This window comes from Cyprinus carpio, chromosome B9 (genome assembly GCF_018340385.1).
Source record: "Cyprinus carpio isolate SPL01 chromosome B9, ASM1834038v1, whole genome shotgun sequence".
Classification (NCBI taxonomy): Eukaryota; Metazoa; Chordata; class Actinopteri; order Cypriniformes; family Cyprinidae; genus Cyprinus; species Cyprinus carpio.
The window spans coordinates 1,246,870-1,266,791 of NC_056605.1; the positions used below are offsets into that span (position 1 = coordinate 1,246,870).

At 38.2% G+C, this 19,922-nt stretch overlaps 1 protein-coding gene across 3 annotated transcripts; it reads right to left on the reverse strand.

Annotated features, from left to right (window-relative positions):
* Window positions 1–329: 329 nt before the first annotated feature.
* On the reverse strand, window positions 330–16,693 carry pcbp2 (poly(rC) binding protein 2). 3 transcript variants are annotated; one of them, XM_042730575.1, is made up of 12 exons: window positions 16,495–16,689; window positions 15,775–15,914; window positions 11,927–11,959; window positions 11,704–11,820; window positions 9,963–10,094; window positions 9,733–9,861; window positions 8,879–8,953; window positions 8,750–8,791; window positions 8,551–8,623; window positions 8,410–8,465; window positions 5,133–5,302; window positions 330–1,382 (listed from the first exon to the last, which is right to left on the reverse strand). In XM_042730575.1, the coding sequence occupies exons 2-12, from the start codon at window positions 15,865–15,867 to the stop codon at window positions 1,346–1,348; spliced, it is 957 nt and encodes a 318-aa protein (XP_042586509.1). In that variant the 5' UTR covers window positions 15,868–15,914; window positions 16,495–16,689; the 3' UTR covers window positions 330–1,345. The 3 variants fall into 3 exon arrangements, with proteins under 3 accessions (XP_042586509.1, XP_042586507.1, XP_042586508.1); XM_042730573.1 differs by having other exon boundaries at window positions 8,750–8,953; window positions 16,495–16,693; XM_042730574.1 differs by lacking the exon at window positions 16,495–16,689 and adding an exon at window positions 16,034–16,459 and having other exon boundaries at window positions 8,750–8,953.
* Window positions 16,694–19,922: the final 3,229 nt, after the last annotated feature.

A 19,922-nucleotide genomic window follows, 5' to 3' on the forward strand; every position in this document is an offset into this window, starting at 1 on the left:
ACCATATCGCCAGGTGAAGATATTTTGTAAATTTCTTACCGTAAATATATCAAAACTTAATTTTTTATTCGTAATAATATGCATTGCCAAGGACTTAATTTGGACAACTTTAAAGGTGATTTTCTCAATATTCAGATTTTGTTGTAGTTGTATTGCAGCCAAATATTGTCGTATCCTAACAAACCATACATCAATGGAAAGCATATTTACTGACTTAGCCACGCTCCCCAAGTCAGTGAACGCATTTTATAGCACACCAAAAAAAAAAAAAAAACCCCACACCATAGTAAACCAGGGTATATATTAAAAAAATACACCAAAAAAAGTAGTTTCAGCATTTCATGTTTTAATTTTGCATGTTTAATTCTTCATTCCAGCTGCACTCCAAATCTACAATATTCTGAAAACGTGCACAAAAAGGTTTTAGGTTTTCCTTCCTCCTGCAAGAAAACAAAAAACAAAAAATAGAAAAAAAAAAATAAAATAATAATAATAATAAAATAGAAAACATAACTATTACTCAAGCAGAGTAGAGAGGAAACTAGTGTTAATTCTAGAAAGTTCCTTCTAGTCATGTAATTGATCAGTAACTCAGTCGCATCATCGTATAAATGTCAATTGGGAATCCTCCAGTCTGGGCTCTACACCACAGGGTTAAAAAAAAAAAAAAATTCTCTCTAAAAGAAATATTTTCAACTCATTATTATACCAGTTATGTCATTTATGCAGAAATTGCAGCATCTCCCATTCCTCCCTCTAACAAAATCTCTAACTTCAGGATAAAAAAAAAAAAAAAAAAAAAAAAAAAAAAAGACAAATATTGAGGAATGTCAAAAAAAAAAAAAGTCACCTGAAACAGCTCACAGATTCAAATCGATCTGATGCAGAAAACGGAGCTTATTCTCTAAAGCTCATTTCTAGGATTTTAAAATCTGTAAATTCCTAGAGTTAAATTAAAATAAATAAATGTCTGATACAGGGAAAGCGGTCAATCTATTATTTGTAGTTGCTCTCTTTTTTATATTTTTCTGTTTTTATAAGAAAAATCTGAGATAACAAAAACATTTATGCGTTTTCAGATTTTTCCACTTTCTCCATTGTCACTTCCATACGGTAATGTTAACTGACAAAATATGCAAAGAAAATAGACATTAAAAACTGTACGCAAAGGGATTTTAAAAACATTTTCATGAAATAAATAAATAAAATACTTGTGTATATCCATGAAGCATAGCTTGGGGTGGGTGAAAGGAAAAGTTAGGTTGAAAATACTTGGTTTTCTTTTGCATTTAGAGAGCGCAATGTGATGGAGGAGGAGAAAGGGGCAGTGGGGTGGCGGAGAGCATCAGTTCGCGGCCATTCCTGTTGCCTCGGATGAGAGTCTGAAATCACAAGACGACAGGTGTCTTTACACGTGTGCGCAAATGGTTTCAAGTCAGCTGAGATCAAAACTAGCAAATGGACATGTTGACTAGAAGCCTACAATACAGCCCAGGTTAAAAAAAGTCTTCCATGATGTACTTAAAGTGTTCTATTTTTGTGCACTAATTTTGTATTTAATATACTAAAAGTGATTCTTTAGTTCTTCTTAAGATAAACTTAAGTTCATCTAAGTGTGCTCAACTGTGCTATTTTTGGACATCACTGGCCCATAGCACAAAGCTGGTTTCAGTTTTTATCCAGGTAAGTTCACGTTTAGTGTGAGCAATCTCTTGAGTTTTAGGGGTCAAGAAGATTGGTTGGTTTTGAGCGGGTTTCATCCCCACATGGAGACTTGTCTACATGGCTACCCTGCTCCGGAGCAGGTTTTAGGGTGCTTTCACACTAGCACTTTTGGTGCGCACCCGGGTTCGACTGACGTTAGAGTTCGGTTCGTTTGGATGATGTGAACGCTGTCTTCTGAACTTGAGTGCGCACCCGCGAACCGTACCAGAGTCCGCTTAAAAAGGGTGGTCTGGGGTACGGTTCATGTGAACTCCGCTACGGTTCGCTGCTGATGTGAATGCAATCATTCCAAATCGCAGAAGTGAACCACTATTAATGACTTATTTGATAAAAAATGTGTGTTTGGGGTGTGTGTTTCACTCACTTTCCTGACAAGTGTGACTGACGCGCTGGCAAACACAGAGCTGTCTATCTCATTTCCATTCGCCTTCTTCGTTCTTCAGATCATTTGCAGTAGATTCTTAAGACAGACGTAAGTGCCGTTATGTTCCAAAACTTTGTAAACAAAACGTATGGTTCAAAAACGCAAATATATGAAAGTGCAGAGAGCATTGTAATGCATTTCCCGCCTTCTCCTGCGCCGCCGTTACTAAGCAACGGGATAAACAGCTGCTGGCTTGATGACGCAAACGAACCGCGGTTCGGGCCCAAATAAAACAATAAGAATGCAGTCCAGCGGGGGCAGGGGGGGGCAATCGAGCTCGGGTGCGGACCAGGCAAGCGAACCAAGTGTGAAAGCACCCTAATTCTCAAACCTAAACTGGACCAATCAGCTGTGAGCAAAGTGACATATCTGATGCAATGAAGAAACTCCAGCATATCTCTCACTCCAAATTAAAGCTGTTTAGAGTAGAAGAATTTCAAAGACAAAATTGCCTTTTGCTGCTAATTATTATATTAATATCATAGGAATTATAATTATACAAACTTATAAAAATATTTATATGAGCTGGCAATTAACATTACATTTGAATTAATTTAAATGTATACATTGCCTGTAAATAAGTTTCAATATATAAAGCTTTTAAAATGACTAATATGCATTTCCTTTTGAGCTCTTTGTGAAAGTATATAAATTAATAAATTCAGCTGATTCTTGTGCATAGTCAGATATTTTCTTTCTGCTGCCTTCTCAAATGTCTGTTGCAGCAGCTGTTTATTCCTGCCTTTTAAAAGCATTTAAATTATTTCTATTTTTAATAACAACATCTATTAATTTTGAACAGAGAAGTGAATTGTGCCGACTCTCGCGAGAAGTGAATCAAACTCATGCTCTCAATGTTCCCTGTGATTGGCTGTCTAGTCTGAAATCACAAGACGACAGGTGTTCTTACACGTTGTGTGCAAATGGTTTCAAGTCAGCTGAGATCAAAACTAGCAAATGGACATGTTGACTAGAAGCCTACAATACAGCCCCAGGTTAAAAAAAGTCTTCCATGATGTACTTAAAGTGTTCTATTTTTGTGCACTAATTTTGTATTTAATATACTAAAAGTGGTTCTTTAGTACTTCTTAAGATAAACTTAAGTTCATCTAAGTGTGCTCAACTGTGCTATTTTTGGACATCACTGGCCCATAGCACAAAGCTGGTTTCAATTTTTATCCAGGTAAGTTCACGTTTAGTGTGAGCAATCTCTTTGAGTTTTAGGGGTCAAGAAGATTGGTTGGTTTTGAGCGGGTTTCATCCCCACATGGAGACTTGTCTACATGGCTACCCTGCTCCGGAGCAGGGTTTTAGGTGCTTTCACACTAGCACTTTTGGTGCGCACCCGGGTTCGACTGACGTTAGAGTTCGGTTCGTTTGGATGATGTGAACGCTGTCTTCTGAACTTGAGTGCGCACCCCAGCGAAACCGTACCAGAGTCCGCTTAAAAAGGGTGGTCTGGGGTACGGTTCATGTGAACTCCGCTACGGTTCGCTGCTGATGTGAATGCAATCATTCCAAATCGCAGAAGTGAACCACTATTAATGACTTATTTGATAAAAATGTGTGTTTGGTGTGTGTTTCACTCACTTTCCTGACAAGTGTGACTGACGCGCTGCAAACACAGAGCTGTCTATCTCATTTCCATTCGCCTTCAGTTTTCTTCAGATCATTTGCAGTACATTCGTAAGACAGACGTAAGTGCCGTTATGTACCGAAGCTTTGTAAACAAAACAAACTGTTCAAAAACGTAAATATATAAAAGTGCAGAGAGCAATGTTATGCATTTGCCGCCTTCTCTTGCGCCACCGTTACTAAGCAACGGGATAAACAGCTGTTGGCTTGATGATGCAAACTAACCGCGGTTCGGACCCAAATAACACAATAAGAATGCAGTCCAGCGGGGGCAGGGGGGGCAATCGAGCTCGGGTGCGGACCAGGCAAGCGAACCAATGTGAAAGCACCCTAATTCTCAAACCTAAACTGGACCAATCAGCTGTGAGCAAAGTGACATATCTGATGCAATGAAGAAACTCCAGCATATCTCTCACTCCAAATTAAAGCTGTTTAGAGTAGAAGAATTTCAAAGACAAAATTGCCTTTTGCTGCTAATTATTATATTAATATCATAGGAATTATAATTATACAAACTTATAAAAATATTTATATGAGCTGGCAATTAACATTACATTTGAATTTGAATTAATTTAAATGTATACATTGCCTGTAAATAAGTTTCAATATATAAAGCTTTTAAAATGACTAATATGCATTTCCTTTTGAGCTCTTTGTGAAAGTATATAAATTAATAAATTCAGCTGATTCTTGTGCATAGTCAGATATTTTCTTTCTGCTGCCTTCTCAAATGTCTGTTGCAGCAGCTGTTTATTCCTGCCTTTTAAAAGCATTTAAATTATTTCTATTTTTAATAACAACATCTATTAATTTTGAACAGAGAAGTGAATTGTGCCGACTCTCGCGAGAAGTGAATCAAACTCATGCTCTCCATGTTCCCTGTGATTGGCTGTCTGCTGCACCTGTCACACTTTCAGTTAATCACAAACTCTGGATCAACCCTGAGTTGACAGAGAACATTTATATTGAGCTTTGTGAGCCCAGTGAACCTGATCTAAACCCGGTTGGATTTGTTTGGTTTTTTTCAACTCTAAACTTACTCTGAAACTCAGAGTCTGTTCATTTCGCTTCGTGCTACAGGCCACATGAATATGAACTAAAATTCACTTTTAACATACTATCTCTGTATTTAAAAAAATGCATTTAGTCACCAGTATAATAAGTATAATAATAGCACAGTTAAGTACACCAAGATTACCTTTAGTTTATCTTAAGAAGTACTAAAGAATCACTTTTAGTATATTAATTAATTAATTACAAAATTGATACACGGAAATAGAGCACTTTAAGTACATCATGGAAGTACACTTTTTTTTTTGCCTGGGAGCACACAGAGCAGGTTGGTTACCGTGCGTTGATTAGGTACTCGGCCAGACTGATGCTGGCAGGTGAGCCGGTGATGGTGACCTGTCGGTCGGTCGAGCCCTCCACTGGATTGGCGATCTTGATCTGTGCCCCTGACATCTGACGAATCTCATTTATCTTGGCACCTTGGCGACCGATGATGCAGCCAATCAACTTTCAGGAAAAAAACAGTAACATTGTGAAAATTACTACTTAAAATAACTTCACAAGGGTTTCCCATACATTGATTTATTTGTGGTGAGCCGCCACAATATCAAAACTGACCGCCACAAATAGATTTTCCAAAAGGCTTTGACTTGGTTGAATAAATAAGAGCACTGAACGTTTAAACATCAAAAACCGGCGTGGGTGTTTTTATATCACTGTATTTCAAAAAGACACCAACCGCCTTCAGAAAATTTTCGATGTCATTTTCATTTCATCTTGCCTGATGAAGCAGCGTTTGTGAGCAAAGTGCTGCTTTCTGTACAGCCGTTCCCAGAGAAACCTCTATCTCTCCCGCTCTAAAAGTTCCCTCCTGCTAAAGTGTAAGGCTGTGGGAAACTGTCCACTATTTGAGTATATTATAAAGTGTCATTAATTCCTGTGACACTGGATTTTCAGCAGGCATTACTTCAGTCTTCAGTGTCTAATATGCTGATTTGTTGCTCTAGACTCATTTTATTATTAGAGGTTCAAGCACGTAGTGCTGAAACCCTATTGTAAATGTAAGTTGTTGTTTTTTTTTAACAGAACAAGTAAATTCACCAGCTTTTGTCTTTTAGTTTGCACACTGTGACTGAACCTGTGTTGGAGCTCTTAATTTTGTACTCTCAAATTGCACCAGATAGATGAAATTAACTTTAAAATGTACATTTTCTTACAGCGGAGCATGCCCCGGACCCCCCAGAGGGATCGAGGACCACCCACCACAGTCTCAAAAAATACTGTGGGAAACACTGGTTGTACCCAAGTGCCTATAAATCTTAAAAGAAAAAAGAAAGAAACTGCAAATACAACCACTAGATGGCAGCAAAGAATCACCCACTGGCTCATTCTATCACTTAGTTATTTTCTCAGGATTTATTAGGTACTGACATTCAGAGTTTAAAATCATTATTATTACATTTAAAATCACATTAAGTCAAAGTTTACCACTTCATTGATACAGACAAATCAGTTTTGACAATTATGCCCAATTGATTAAATTTAAACCTGAAAATATTATAAACAGGACACTTCTGGCAAGCATTTTATAACCTGTAAGTAATTTTAAAATACCTATATCTACAACATAATGTGAGTCTGTGTGTGTGAGCATGCTTAGCCTCCATTAAGTAATAGTGTGTCTTAAGTAATAGTGTTCTTCAACCTTTTCATTATTGTGTGTGTGTGTGTGTCATATTCTCAATCATGGATGTATTCTGGTGTCAGCCATTCATTTTACATTGCCTGAGACACCTGACAGCATAGAAGCCATGAAAGCCATTAAGTGCTTGAACCCCGGTAATCGCTGCTTGCAGCTATATTTATTATTATTATTACTGTTGTTGTGAAAAGTGTGTATTATCAACTCTTGTGGAAACAGTCCTAAATCTTCTTTCTTAAGGATTTGAATAGAAAGTTTAAATGTACAGTGACTGGGAAAAGACACGATCGGTTCAAAGTTGCCAGGTTCATGCAGGTGTTTAGACATAATACCTTGTGGCCACGAGAAAAGGATGTTCCCTCAACACAGGATCTTGACATACAGATGTTGTTACATCGACAAAATCATCTCTTGGCCTCAACCTTATGTCCCCACAAATATCAATATGCTGTGTAGGGCTATAACGATTACTGGAGTAAATTACAGTACTCAATTTTACAAAAATCCTCAGTTACTTTTTAGTGCACTGGGTATTGGGTAAAATGGAAGACACTGGAGTGCATGGATGTGAGTGCATCCAATAAACAGCTAAATCTATCAACTGTGTGGGAGCAATGCTGTTGTCTGTCATCATTTCAGAAATGAACTCCATAACAGCACATTTTACTACTCAGTTTTAGCACAAGTCCAATATCGATGTCTATGATGTGCAGATTAGTATTCCTTAAAGCAGGATTACCTTAATGCTGGGAAGACCAAGTTATTTCTATTTATATTTTTATTATATTAGCCCATCATGTATCTTACCATCCAAAAGCATATTCGTCGTTAAGAGCTGGAAAGATTGTCAAAACTGGAAACTCTTCAGTGAGTCAGGGTCAGTGTCATGGACGTAAGGGCAGAGCAAGTTTAAATATCTTTTCTAGTCTATATCTACATCTTGCAATGCCACTGTTTATTATTTATTAATATAGGCTACTGTTAATTATTGCTTATTTTTAAAATGTAAATTATTTGTAATAGAGCAGAAGACACTGACACCAGGTGTCACGCTGTGCTGGAACAGCTAAAAGTTTCTCTACACTGGATGCGACAAAGCGAATAACAACAAGCCACAAAAACATTATTTGAATGTTGTGTCCATAAAAATTAGAGCGAGGCATCAGTTTACCGATGAGATCTTGTCGCGCTGCATCAAGTAGACAACATCACTGATTATAATGGGTTTTGCCTTTTGTCTTTTTAATGAGTTATGTTATAGCTATTCTCAGCCTCAGACGTCACCCCCGCTAAACGTTGGCTAAACGTCTGATGCATATGGGACACAAAAGTGGAAACACTTCAGGAGTGTCGAAGTCGTCATTGGATTGGTTGAATTCTACAGGATTTCTGGGAGACGTGTGTATAAACGTTAATGTTGCGCCTGGAAACAAAGATGCCGTGGCACCAAACCCCCTCACGAAAGAAGAAAGCCGTAATGTTTACAACTGTGACGACGAGCGCTTATCAGGATCAACTAAACACTGGAGTTCCAAAAGTATGTGAAATATTTAAAGTTTGCGTCATAGAATCTTTAAAATATGTCCGAGAGTTTTACACACAGTTGTTTTTGTGGCAATATTTCCACGCCCTGAAACATGACGCTGAACGAAACGACCTGTGATTGGTTGTTTGACATGTCAGTCGAACGGCCTCATGGGCCTTGGCCAATGAAAGCTGCCTTGAATTCCAGACCTTCAGCCGTCAGTCTCAAGGTCTGGCTACGCAAGACTGTTATAACCCCGCTTGTTTTTAATGTTTTTATGAAATATCTGTATCGACTGCATGATCATATCATATCATCGTATTAACTGCCAACCGAACCACAAAATGAGTAACACTGGAGTAGGAAATGAAAGGTCAGCAAACTCACATCATTTGGAATGGTCAGTTCATGAGAGCCTGTCTGTGCAGTAGCGTCCATACCAGCTGCAGAACAGAGAAACAGAATCGACTCCATCAGCCACCGAAAAGATCAGACACCGAACAATAAAGTCTGAGGGAAGGGATTTACCAGTGAAGCCTTGGCTGCTGGGGGCCAAAGGAAACGGACTCTGTTGCATTGCCAACTGGTGGAGTTTAGTGAGCTGTGGAGACAGAAAACAGCATGCCAAGATATTTAACAGGCAAAACACTGCATTTGAAAGTGCTCTAATGGGTTCAGACCCTTCTGTGTTACAGAGAATTGAGAAAACACAAGAACCGTCTCTTACATCAGGCTGAGGAATGGCATGTTGTCCCTGCACCGCATATGCCTGCAAAACACACATTTGAGATGAAACACAGATCATTCTCACACACACACACACACAAGACAGCTGCAGTGGCACTGAAACACTCACCTGTCCTCCTGCAAAAATGACAGGCGATCCTGAGGGTTTGGGTCGGTAAGGGATGGTCACACCTTTGGGAGGAGACTGAAACAAGAACAGAGGGATGATTGGTCAAATAATAATTCAGATTTAGCTTCAATAAGCAACACTGTTTTTAGCTCTATGAACCAATTCAGCTCCTCATACTCAGGCGTCACAGGGATGTTAGTGCAGGTTCTCAGCACCAGAGGAATGGCTGGCTGAATGGATGAAGTCTGCATTTTTGCAAACAAGGTTTAGCAAATGGAGGGTTGCGTGTCAAAACCGGCCCAATTGGTAATCAAAACTACCCTAATCACTAGCGCGATCGCGTTTCAGGGGAAAATGACTATCAAAATCTTATAAAAAAAACAAATAAATAAAAATAAAAAAACAACATTTAAAATTTCCTCCAACATCATGCTTGGCTGGAATCTGGCGGCGATTTCGCTTCAATGCACAGAGTAAAGAAAACAGCTTGTGGCAGCAGTATGAAATTAGCCCAATTGCAAAAATGGTGAAAACCATGGATTTGGCAACACTGAGCAAATAAAATTTTTGCAAATAATGTAAATCTGAATGTAACAAAAAAGGGGCAGGTCTTGGTTCTATGTATCATTAATGATTGGATGTTGAGATGTGGGCGTGGCAGTCAAATGTAAATGCAAATGAGCATGAACTTGCAGCACACTAAATGATTGATTTTAAGTGTTTAAAAAAAAAAAAAAAAACAAGGCGGCAATTTTAAGGACTCATAGGAGCTCTGTTGTAGGTGTACTACTCATCATTGGACAGCAGAAAAGGTCAAAGCAGCCAGAGTCAAGGGTGAGCAGATGAAGTTTTACCTCCAGCATGACCACACAGATCTGTTTGACACACTCGATGATGGACAGTGGGGTCCCGGCGATAGTAATGGCTCTCTCAGTAGAGTTAGGCAGCATGTCTCCAGCCACCTGTACCTGAGCTCCTGTCGACTAGACAGAAATCTAGAGTTTAACAGTCATCTTCACCTACGAACAAAGCCCTTGTTTTCCTGCGTTACACATTTCAGCGGGACACAGAGTGATCTGCTCACCTCCCTGATCTCTTTGATCTTGCAGCCGCCCTTGCCGATGAGCGAGCCGCACTGGCTGGCCGGCACCACGATCCGCAGCGTGACCGGGGGCTTCGAGGTGGCCGTGCTGTTGGACATGGAGCTGCTGATGTCCTGTGCACATCAACATTCACACATTACCACACTGACACCACAGCTGCTCAGTTTCTTTTAGAAATCAAACGCAATTCTTTAAAATAACTTCGAGCAAACAAAAATTAACATTAAAAATAAACCACACAATATCACAGACAGTCAAACTAAAAATTATTCAGACAGGAGATATAATTTTTGATATTTTTATACTAGTGGATGCAGGACACTATAGTTCATTTATGTAAGTGAGGATAGAAAAATAAAGCAAACTGTGATGTATTATAACCAAAAATTCTTTATACATTGGACTACCAGTAAAATTGATAAAAATTTGGAACCAAAAATGATTCAGACACTTGGACCTGACCATGTTTGGCATCCCAAAGAAGCACAAAATCACTTTTACGGACTTTTAAATGAAATGTTCTCCTGGTGCAATGACCTGCTCAACTCAATCCCAGCAGCTGAGTCCTTAGCCATCTTCAAAAATCGGCTAAAAACACATCTCTTCCATCTTTATTTGACCCTCTAACTTTAGCACTCACTATTCTAATTCTATTCTTAAAACAAACAAACAAAAAAAAACCCTTGTCCCTTTTAGACTTGCACTCTATTCATTTGCTGCTTGTTTTCTTAAAAAAAAATTGTCTTCTATTTGTTTTCTTTTCATTTATTATACAATTAACAAAAGCAAAAAAGACCTCTAACACTAGCTTGCTCTATTCTTTTTCTATTCTATCTGTTTTCTTTTTATTTATTATATTATTTAAAAGCCCTTGCTACATGTACTGCGTTAAGCTAACTGAGACTTGAAATAGCACTTATATATCATTGCTCTTTTGTTGTTTTTGATTGCTTCCATTGTCCTCATTTGTAAGTCGCTTTGGATAAAAGCATCTGCTAAATGACTAAATGTAATTGTAAATATAAGTGTTTTTTCTTTAATTGCTAATGCGGCCTTTTTACACCACAGACTGAACAAAATTAAGCACTGCTGTAATTGGTTGAGCTAAATTGGTATTTTCTAATTGTGTTCTTAAATTTAACAGCTGACAGCTATTCAGCCGAATTAATTACATACCTTTATCAAAGTTATCTGACATTATCAAGATGAATTTGTTCTGACACAGTTTAACAGTTCTTGTCGTATTTTATTACCTTTTTCTAAACTACAGCAAATAAACTGTGATAGTGTGAGAAATGTTGAAGGTGTCTGAATAATTTTCATGCAGTATCATGCTGTACTCAGTACTTCTAACACAGATGAGAAGTAAACCGTATTTTCAATAATCCAACATGGTATCCATTTACAGTTTTTACACTAAACGAACATTTTCTTTTTTGTGTTTGAGCAAATATGTTAATATTACATTAAAATGTACAACTTCTTAATACTCTGGAGAGGTCTTAAGACAATAAGGCTTCTTAAAGACCTACAAGAACCCTGAAACCGTCACCCCAGGAACAATACTCAGCATCACAAGTGCTTCTGTTGTTTATATTTCTTTTTCTATGATATGAAATCAGACTCCATTCACTGGACTACATGTTCCTGATCTTACAGTGAAGGACTCATGTACATTAGAGGAGAAAACAGAGTTGCCAAGTGAGTGGAAGTCGTTTGTACCTCTTCTAGTTTCTCAATGATCATGGAGAAGGCTTTGAAGATAGCGGTGGTGGGGCCTGCGAGAGTGATGATGCGTTCGGGGCAGTTCCCTTCAGAAATGTTGATCCGAGCGCCGCTCTGCACAGAGAACAACAGGCTCCTTTAGAGAAGCTCGAAAGACAATCACTAACACATGAAGAAAACCATCACAACCACAGCTACAGACACGCTTCAGTCCCCTCACCTCCTCTCGCATCTTCTTCACCGATTCACCTTTCTGCAAGACACAAAGACATATAACATATAAATGCATATAACACATTATGGGTGCATTCATATATAAAATCAGTTATAGCAGTATTACATCTGGTCAATAAAGGAAAAATAAAGGATATTAAATGATGCATTTACACAGTGCCTGCGTGGATTGTTTTTTTGTTTTTGTTTTAAATACCATGCCATTTTCTGCCATTTTTCATGAAAACTATATCAAATAAATACACCAAAAAAAAAAAAAAAAAAAAAAATCATATATATATATATATATCCTAAAATTATAAAACTAAATTGAGTGATTCAAAAAACTTTAAGGGTATCAATTTCAGCAGAATAACATGACAAAAACAAATTCAAACACTACATAAAAAAATATGATTTGAGCTTTAAAATTTAATGAATCTGATAGATCACGACAAATCCATGTTTTCCTATTTAATTACATAAAATGCATTGGCTCTCACACATTTCATTGTGTCCTAACTGAGATAAAAATCATCTCGACTGCGTCCATCAGACGACTTCCTGTACTCGGCTCTGACACTACATCAGTTTATTTATAAAGCACATTTAAAACAACAGAGCATTGACCAAAGTGCTGTACAATAATGAAGATAATTCCTCAAAAATATAAAAACAACATCAAAACACAAATAAAACACCAAAAACAGTACAAACGGAAACTAATGCCTCAACACACGGTAGTCTCCAAAGCTAAACATAAAACCCGAGCCTTTTAAAAATATTTAGAGGAGGAGGAACTCGAATGCGAGAAGGAAGACTGTTCCATCTTTTTGGAGCCTCCACTGCAGAGACCCTATCACCCCATCGCTTGTGCCTCGTCCTCTGAACAGCTCATGAACTACATGCCATTGGTCGCACGGTTTCCATTTCTGTGACGTCAGGTTCATCCATACAATTTTTATTATCAGTAATAAATGAATTACAAAAATCAGGTACACAGACAAAACATTACTGCAGTAAATATATTAGTTCTCATTTTCTATTTTACTTTAACAAAAGAACAAAAGCATTAATTTTTATATGTTCTTGAGGATTAAAGCATTTATGGATGAACCATGTTAATTTATTCTAGCCAGCACTAGTCATACTATTCATCAGCACTAATAAAAATAAATACTGCAGATATTTAACACGTATTGATCTGCAAATAAGCAAATGTGTTTTTTATTACTAAATCTTACTTTACACACACACACACACACTATCAAAACATCAAACTTCAACACACTAATATGACTGAGAATTCAAGTGCACAAACAAGTGAAATAAAATACATGGAGAAAATCTAGATTTGTGTAGCTAAATACATGGATACATATACAGTACAATACAGCTGCATTATTTTACCTTAAAACACCTAATGCATACACAAACGCTCATTCACATTCAAGCATTTCAATAGACACACACTTCTACAGCACATCTGTGTCCCTGCAGCACAGAAGCAGTCATAAGTAGCACAGGTATATTTGTAGCAATAGCCAACACTAAATGATCCATTTTTCTTTTATGCCAAAAATCATTAGGATATTAAGAAAAGATCATGTTCCATGAAGATATTTTGTAAATTTCCTACCGTAAATATATCAAAACTTAATGCCTGATTAGTAATATGTATTGCTAAGGACTTCATTTGGACAACTTTAAAGGCAATTTTCTCAATTTATATTTTTTTATTTGCACCCTCAGATTCCAGATTTTCAAATAGTTGTATCTCAGCCATATTGTCCTCCTAACAAACCATACATCGATGGAAAGATTATTCATTACCCTATTGACTGGTTTTGTGCTCCAGGGTCACATTTACTTCACAGATAACTGACCTAAATGACATTTTCATTTACCATAATCAATACTAAATGGTAAATAAATTCAACAGTATTCAGTGCTTCCCATTCATTAATTAGAGTGTGGGGGCCCGCCACAGTCTAATCTGACCCGCCACACCTTCAAAATAAACCGAAAATATATTTATACTCCTCACTATAACATGAAAGCTCTTTAACGTTGTGTTTTGTGCCATTACTTTCGCAAAGTGTCAAACGAACTAAGTGTAAAATGGCTTTATCCGTTTTCAAGTCTGTTAGCGCTGTGTGTTTCAAAGCCAAGCACGCACTTTGCACTCGCGATCGGCTCGTGATCCGGCGTTTACTGCGTCTCAGAACGCCTCCTTTCACAGTGAATGCAGCGAACTGTTTTTGATTGTTCAGTGAGAACGCAACGGCCACCAGTTACGCTTTTTCTTCACATCAGCATAATTTTCAACATCTTAATGGGCAAATGTTGACAGAATCGCACTAGATTTGAATGGAGACGCGTTTGTAAACCTGTTGCCACAGAAGCTGGAGTCTTCCTCCAAAATAAAAGCTCAACTGCAGTTTCCGAAAAATTTAAATATTGGGGTGGGGGTTTACCTGAATGTATTTCTGAAGGGAACTGACTTGAGACAAGTTTCTATGGCATTTTTCCCTCTTGTCACTGCTGTTTTAAAAGCGCCACCAGCTGTCAGAGAGTGAAATTCAGCCTGTCCGCTGTTTTTGTTTAATACAGGTTTAAGCATAATTTCACAAAGCTGAAGTAGACCATTCAGTTTCAAATGTTGAAATGATACTATATATATATATATTTTTTTTTTTAAACTGCTAATGCTACATACGTGTAGCATCTTTGTTTGTATCGTGATTAAAATGCAGCGGTTCTAATTTTAAATTAATTTTTATTTTATAAATGATAAAATATGATTATTTGTAGTAGCAGCAACTGCAAAAACAGTTTTATGGCCAGGAAAAAAACATTTGTGGCCAGTAAATTTTCTTAAGTCACCAGCCACTGGCAGATGTGGTAAAAGGTTAGCTTTAGGCCCTGCCTGCAAGTGTAGAAATTTGGACAAAAGTACTGTTATTTCCCTACTGTAGAATAAGGTAAAATAATATACCTGTGAAATACTCATTTTCACTTATTTTACAGTGCAATTGTTTTACAATATATAGCTATTACTGCCAAAGGAATAATAATATAAAATTATGAATTATTATTATTATATTCTAATCTGTTTGGTTTCCAAATTTCTATAATATTACTAAAAAAGAGGACTGTCAATTCAGCAGCTTTTTTCTTTAAGTTTACACACTGAACCTGTGTTGGAGCTCTTAATTTTTAACTTTCAAAGTGCACCAGATAGATGAATTTAACTTTAAAATGTACGAAATTTTCTTCCAGGGGGGCATGTCCCCGGAACCCCCTAGAGGGACAGAGGTCCACCCACCAACAGTCTCACAAAATCCTGTGGGAAACACTGGTATTGTTGGAAAGCTCAAACTGTTCTTGCATCTCAGAGGGTGAGGTCATGTCTTCAGTTCAAAATCATGAGTAACAAAATGTTTTTATGTAACGTAGTGGACAAAAGAGTACAATATTACACATTGGAATTATAGATACAACTGAAAATCCTAGTTAAAGTCGTTATTTTGGTTTTCTTTTTGCATAAAGAGTATTCTGGTAGCTTCATAAAATTAAGGTTAAACGACTGATATCATTCAGAATATTTTACAGATGTCCTTACTATCCTTCTAGGCCTTGAATGTGGTAGTTGCATTGCTGTCTATAAAGGGTCAGAAAGCTCTCCGATTTCATCAGAAATATAGTAATTTGTATTCTGAAGATGAGCGAAGGTCTTACGGGCTTGGAACGACTAGAGGGTGAGTAATTAATGCCAGAATTTCATTTTTGGGCTACCTTATCCTTCAAGTACTTAAAACACTTTGTTACTGTGCAGCACGGTTTCAAACCCACCTTTCCGATGATGCTGCCCACTTCTTTGCCATGCATGAGCAGTCTGATGGTGAGCGTGACGTTAAGTCCTCCTTCAATCACACCAGAGTCCATGATGATCAATGAGTCAAGCTCTGGATCTTTGGTCACGGATGATCAACCTGTCTCACACACACACACACACACACACACACACACACACACACACACACACACACGGTCAATGAACAACACAACAGCAGTCCACACTGTCCTTCAGTGAATCTGAATTAAAACTCACGCTATCACTGAGTGTAAACATGCCATTCATTGGCACTGATCACTTTTGCAGGTCACTTTTTCCTCAGCAGTATTAATATTTACTATAAATATTTATTTTACCCAGCAGGCCACTCGTATAAATATGAAGCTAATTCCTGCAACTCAAATGAATATTGTTTTAAATCAACGGTTACCCATCGGCTTTTGAATCGCTGGTAAAGCTGCTTTAGCTCGTGTGTTTACTAGCTGCGTAACAGAGCGTCGTAACGGCGGACTGCGCTTTAAACGAAACAAACCGGTTTTGGCTGTGTTCACGGCGTTTGTTTGACGGTTTAAACGACACACTGGCGTGCTTAACGCTGAAATATCCACTGATATCGCAGGAGAAGCGCGGAGTCTGATTAGCCCGAGCGCTAGCGCTAGCCCGCGGCCTGCAGGCCCCTCGCGCTCGTGAGCGCGAGAGCCGCGGTAAAGCCTCACCTGACGCGCGCTGCGGGAGGGGAGAGGGTCCGAGGGTCCGGAGGGTGAGAGGGGGAGGTCCGGGAGGTTCGGGAGGGAGTTTTGAGAGGATTCGGGGAAGAGGGAAGACACGGCTGCGTGATCGAGCTCCACTCTTACAAAGACAACAAGATGTGTCCGATCACCTCTCACCCACGACCTTTCTGACGTCACCGCGCACTGGCCCCGCCCCGCCGCGCGCAGGACGTAACACTGATGAAGTGCATCTGGATCCGACCTCTGGATCTGAAAGGAAAGCTTCGGGTTAGAATGGGAGCCGCTGAACTGAGCTCATCAGTACAGGTGCAATAATAAAAGACATTCAACGATAGGATAATGAGACCATATTTCTGAAAAGGAAACCGGGAACATTTCCTAGTTCATTGGTCAAAACATCACTAAAATCTAATTCTTATTATTATTATAAATTAAATTAGAAGATGGGGACAATACTTTTTTGTAAGTTATTTACAATGTTTGTTTTTTTCTAACTGATTTTAATATAATTCACCAAAAATCATACTGTGAAAAATAGTAAACCAGATAAAAAGACTATTCTAAGAGAGTCATCATCGCCTAATATAGCACATGATAAATTAAACTGTATTTAACTCATATGTTTAACGTTTTTTAATCGATTTTTTTTTTTTTACGAACCTTTTAAACTTTACAAATGTTAGTTTATGTTTGTGCTTATGGAAATGGATCTTTACTATCCATAATTAGGTTTACTATTTTGAATCTTAGGCTCATTTTGAGCACAAAGTATGTGCTTTCTGCACATGAAAGTGTAATTGTATAGTTAAGTATTAAACAAAGGCACAGTGTCCACTTCATCACCAAGGAGCTATGGCAGAGGAGAGAAGTTTCCACTCCAGCGACTGTAGGTCCTATGCCTATCTTCAGGCGTATTATTGTTATCCGTCGGCTGTTGACATTAATTAGGACCAGACTGAAGATCTCAGAGGGGAAGTGGAACGGCTGAGATGTCAAGGAACTAGTTGTCTGTCTGTCTGTCAGAGATTTTGTTTGGGATGATTTGCAGCATCTGATGATGATGTATGGTCTTACAGTAGGTAAGATCTGAAACCTGGTTCATGTGACAGGGCAAGGCTAGCTACAACGAATAGACTGTAGCTGTAGACTGATAGTGCAATGTTTCAGTATCCAAAAATGTATTATGAAAACATTAACCTCACAGCATTATTAATGCTTCTGTAGTGCAAAGATGGATTTTGTTGATACTGATTTCATTTGACTGGTAACAGCCTATACTGTCTTATTGTAATTGAATATTGATTATTAAATGTAAGAATTGTACAAAAAAAAGATGATGCATACATCTAATAAAGCTAAAAAAAAATGCCCATATAAAGGTAAAAATGTCCCTGGAAATCACTGCATCTTCTCTTTATCACACAGTTGCTTGCCTCCTTGTGAACTACTTGTGCTTGGTAAAAGCTAAAAGCATAGGCAAAGAAGTATAGACTAGACACAGCATTTGCTCTCAGGGGATTGATCATTTTAGATTTATTTGTAGATGGGTCATTCCTTTATTTGTGTTCCTTTCTTGTGAAAAAATATTAAAATTAAAAATAAATAAAAAATGCACGGTATGTGTAGTTGTCTTTTTTTACTATGTCCAAAGAAGAACACAGATGTGTCAAGGCTGTAAGCAAGTGGCAGAATGTTAGGAATAATGTTGCAGGTTGTTGCTGCTGGCTGTTGGTATGACAGCAGACTATCAGGTCCAGGAGTGCGTTTCCCAAAACCAGCTATGGTTGTAAGTTCCGTCATTACAAATAGAGTTCAATGGAACAGACGACCTTAGTTAGCTAACTATACTTTTAGGAAACACACCCCAGCCTGAAATTTACTAAAGGCTGAATCCACCAGTGAATCCTTACTGGACACAGTATCACATTTAGACACCAAGCAAACCCCCAAGTTATCCACATTTAGCAGTTTAGAGATGGGCAACAGTATAGTTTACATTTGGTGACAATATAAACTACCAGGCAATTGGTTAGGAAAGCCTTAATAATTTATATTATTCTAAAAAAAAAAAATGCAGTAAATTCTGTATCTTTCATGCCAATTAAATATATGTACGTTTCAATCTGTATATTTTAGTGTGGGAACAATCAGTGGAGTTTCTGAAGAGTGTGCTTGAGCATAAATGCAAAAGGGAACCTCGGAGTATGACAAAAGAGGGAACACATGATGAATTAAACATGAAGTCATGAAGTCATCAGCTGCCATGTTCATTACAGCTGCATCTCAGATCAATTCATTAGCCGAGGTTTTTACTCCACCATCGTGTGACATCTTTAACGCCCATCCTATATTGTTGAACCAATGTGGTTCAAATGACAGCGATGAGACAATGTTCGGGAAACAGTCATGACTAGCTAGTTAGTTTCTACAACAATGCATCATACTATGGTAGGTAATCGTGGTAGGTAATATACAGTCAGGGCCAAAAGTTTTGGCAGTGACATAAATTTTGTGCTTTTCAAAGTTTGCTGCTTAAGCTGTTGTGGTGTTCATTCACATGGTTTCTAGATTATTGTGTAGAGTGATTAGATGCTTTTTAAATAATTGCTAAAAGCTTCATTGGCCAAAAAATTAACTTTTCACAATCATCATTGGTTTGCATCAAAATGGCCTCACATGCATGGAAATTGCTACAAAGAATATTGCACCTGAAAGAACCATTTACTGGAACATCAAGAACTTCAAGGAGAAAGGTTTGACTGCAGTAAAGAAGTCTTCAGGACATCCCAGAGTGTCCAGCAAGTGCCAGGACCGTCTCTTCCTCAGGAGTCAACTACAGAATCGTGTCTCCAGCAGTGAAGAGCTTGCTCAGGAATGACCGCAGGTTGGTGTGACAGCATCTGCACACGCAGTGAGGCCAAGACTTTTGGACAACAGTCTGGTGTCAAGAAGTGCAGCAAAGAAGCCACTTCTCTCCAAGAAAAATGTCAAGGACAGACTGAAAGACTGCAGGAAGTACAAGGATTGGACAGCAGAAGACTGGTGCAAAGTTATTTTCTCTGATTAAGCTCCATTTTCGACTGTTTGGACATCTGGAAAATCAATTGTTCAGAGAAGAAAAGTTGAATGCTACCATGAGTCCTGTGTTTTGCCAACAGTGAAGCATCCTGAGACCATTCATGTGTGGGGTTGCTTTTCAACCAAGGGAGTGGGCTCTCTCATAATTCTGCCCCAGAACACTGCCATAAAGAATGTTATCAAAACCTCTTGCAAGAGTGTCTTCTTCCAGCGATCCATGAGCAGTTTGGTGATCCGTGCATTTTTCCAGCAAATTAGTTCAACTCCGAGTACTAATAAGTCAAGAATGGCACGCCATCTGTCAGGATTTGGCCCAGAAGCTAATATCCAGCATG

Bases quoted from the DNA above. Each gene is read 5' to 3' on its own strand.
- pcbp2 (XM_042730573.1), bottom strand. From the start codon at position 15,867: ATGGACTCTGGTGTGATTGAAGGAGGACTTAACGTCACGCTCACCATC. The intron at 11,821-11,926 runs GTGAGGGGACTG...TTCTCTGTGCAG, and splicing joins TGAAGAAGATGCGAGAGGAG to AGCGGCGCTCGGATCAACAT. The intron at 1,383-5,132 runs GTAACCAACCTG...TTGTGATTTCAG, and splicing joins GAGTACCTAATCAACGCACG to ACTCTCATCCGAGGCAACAG.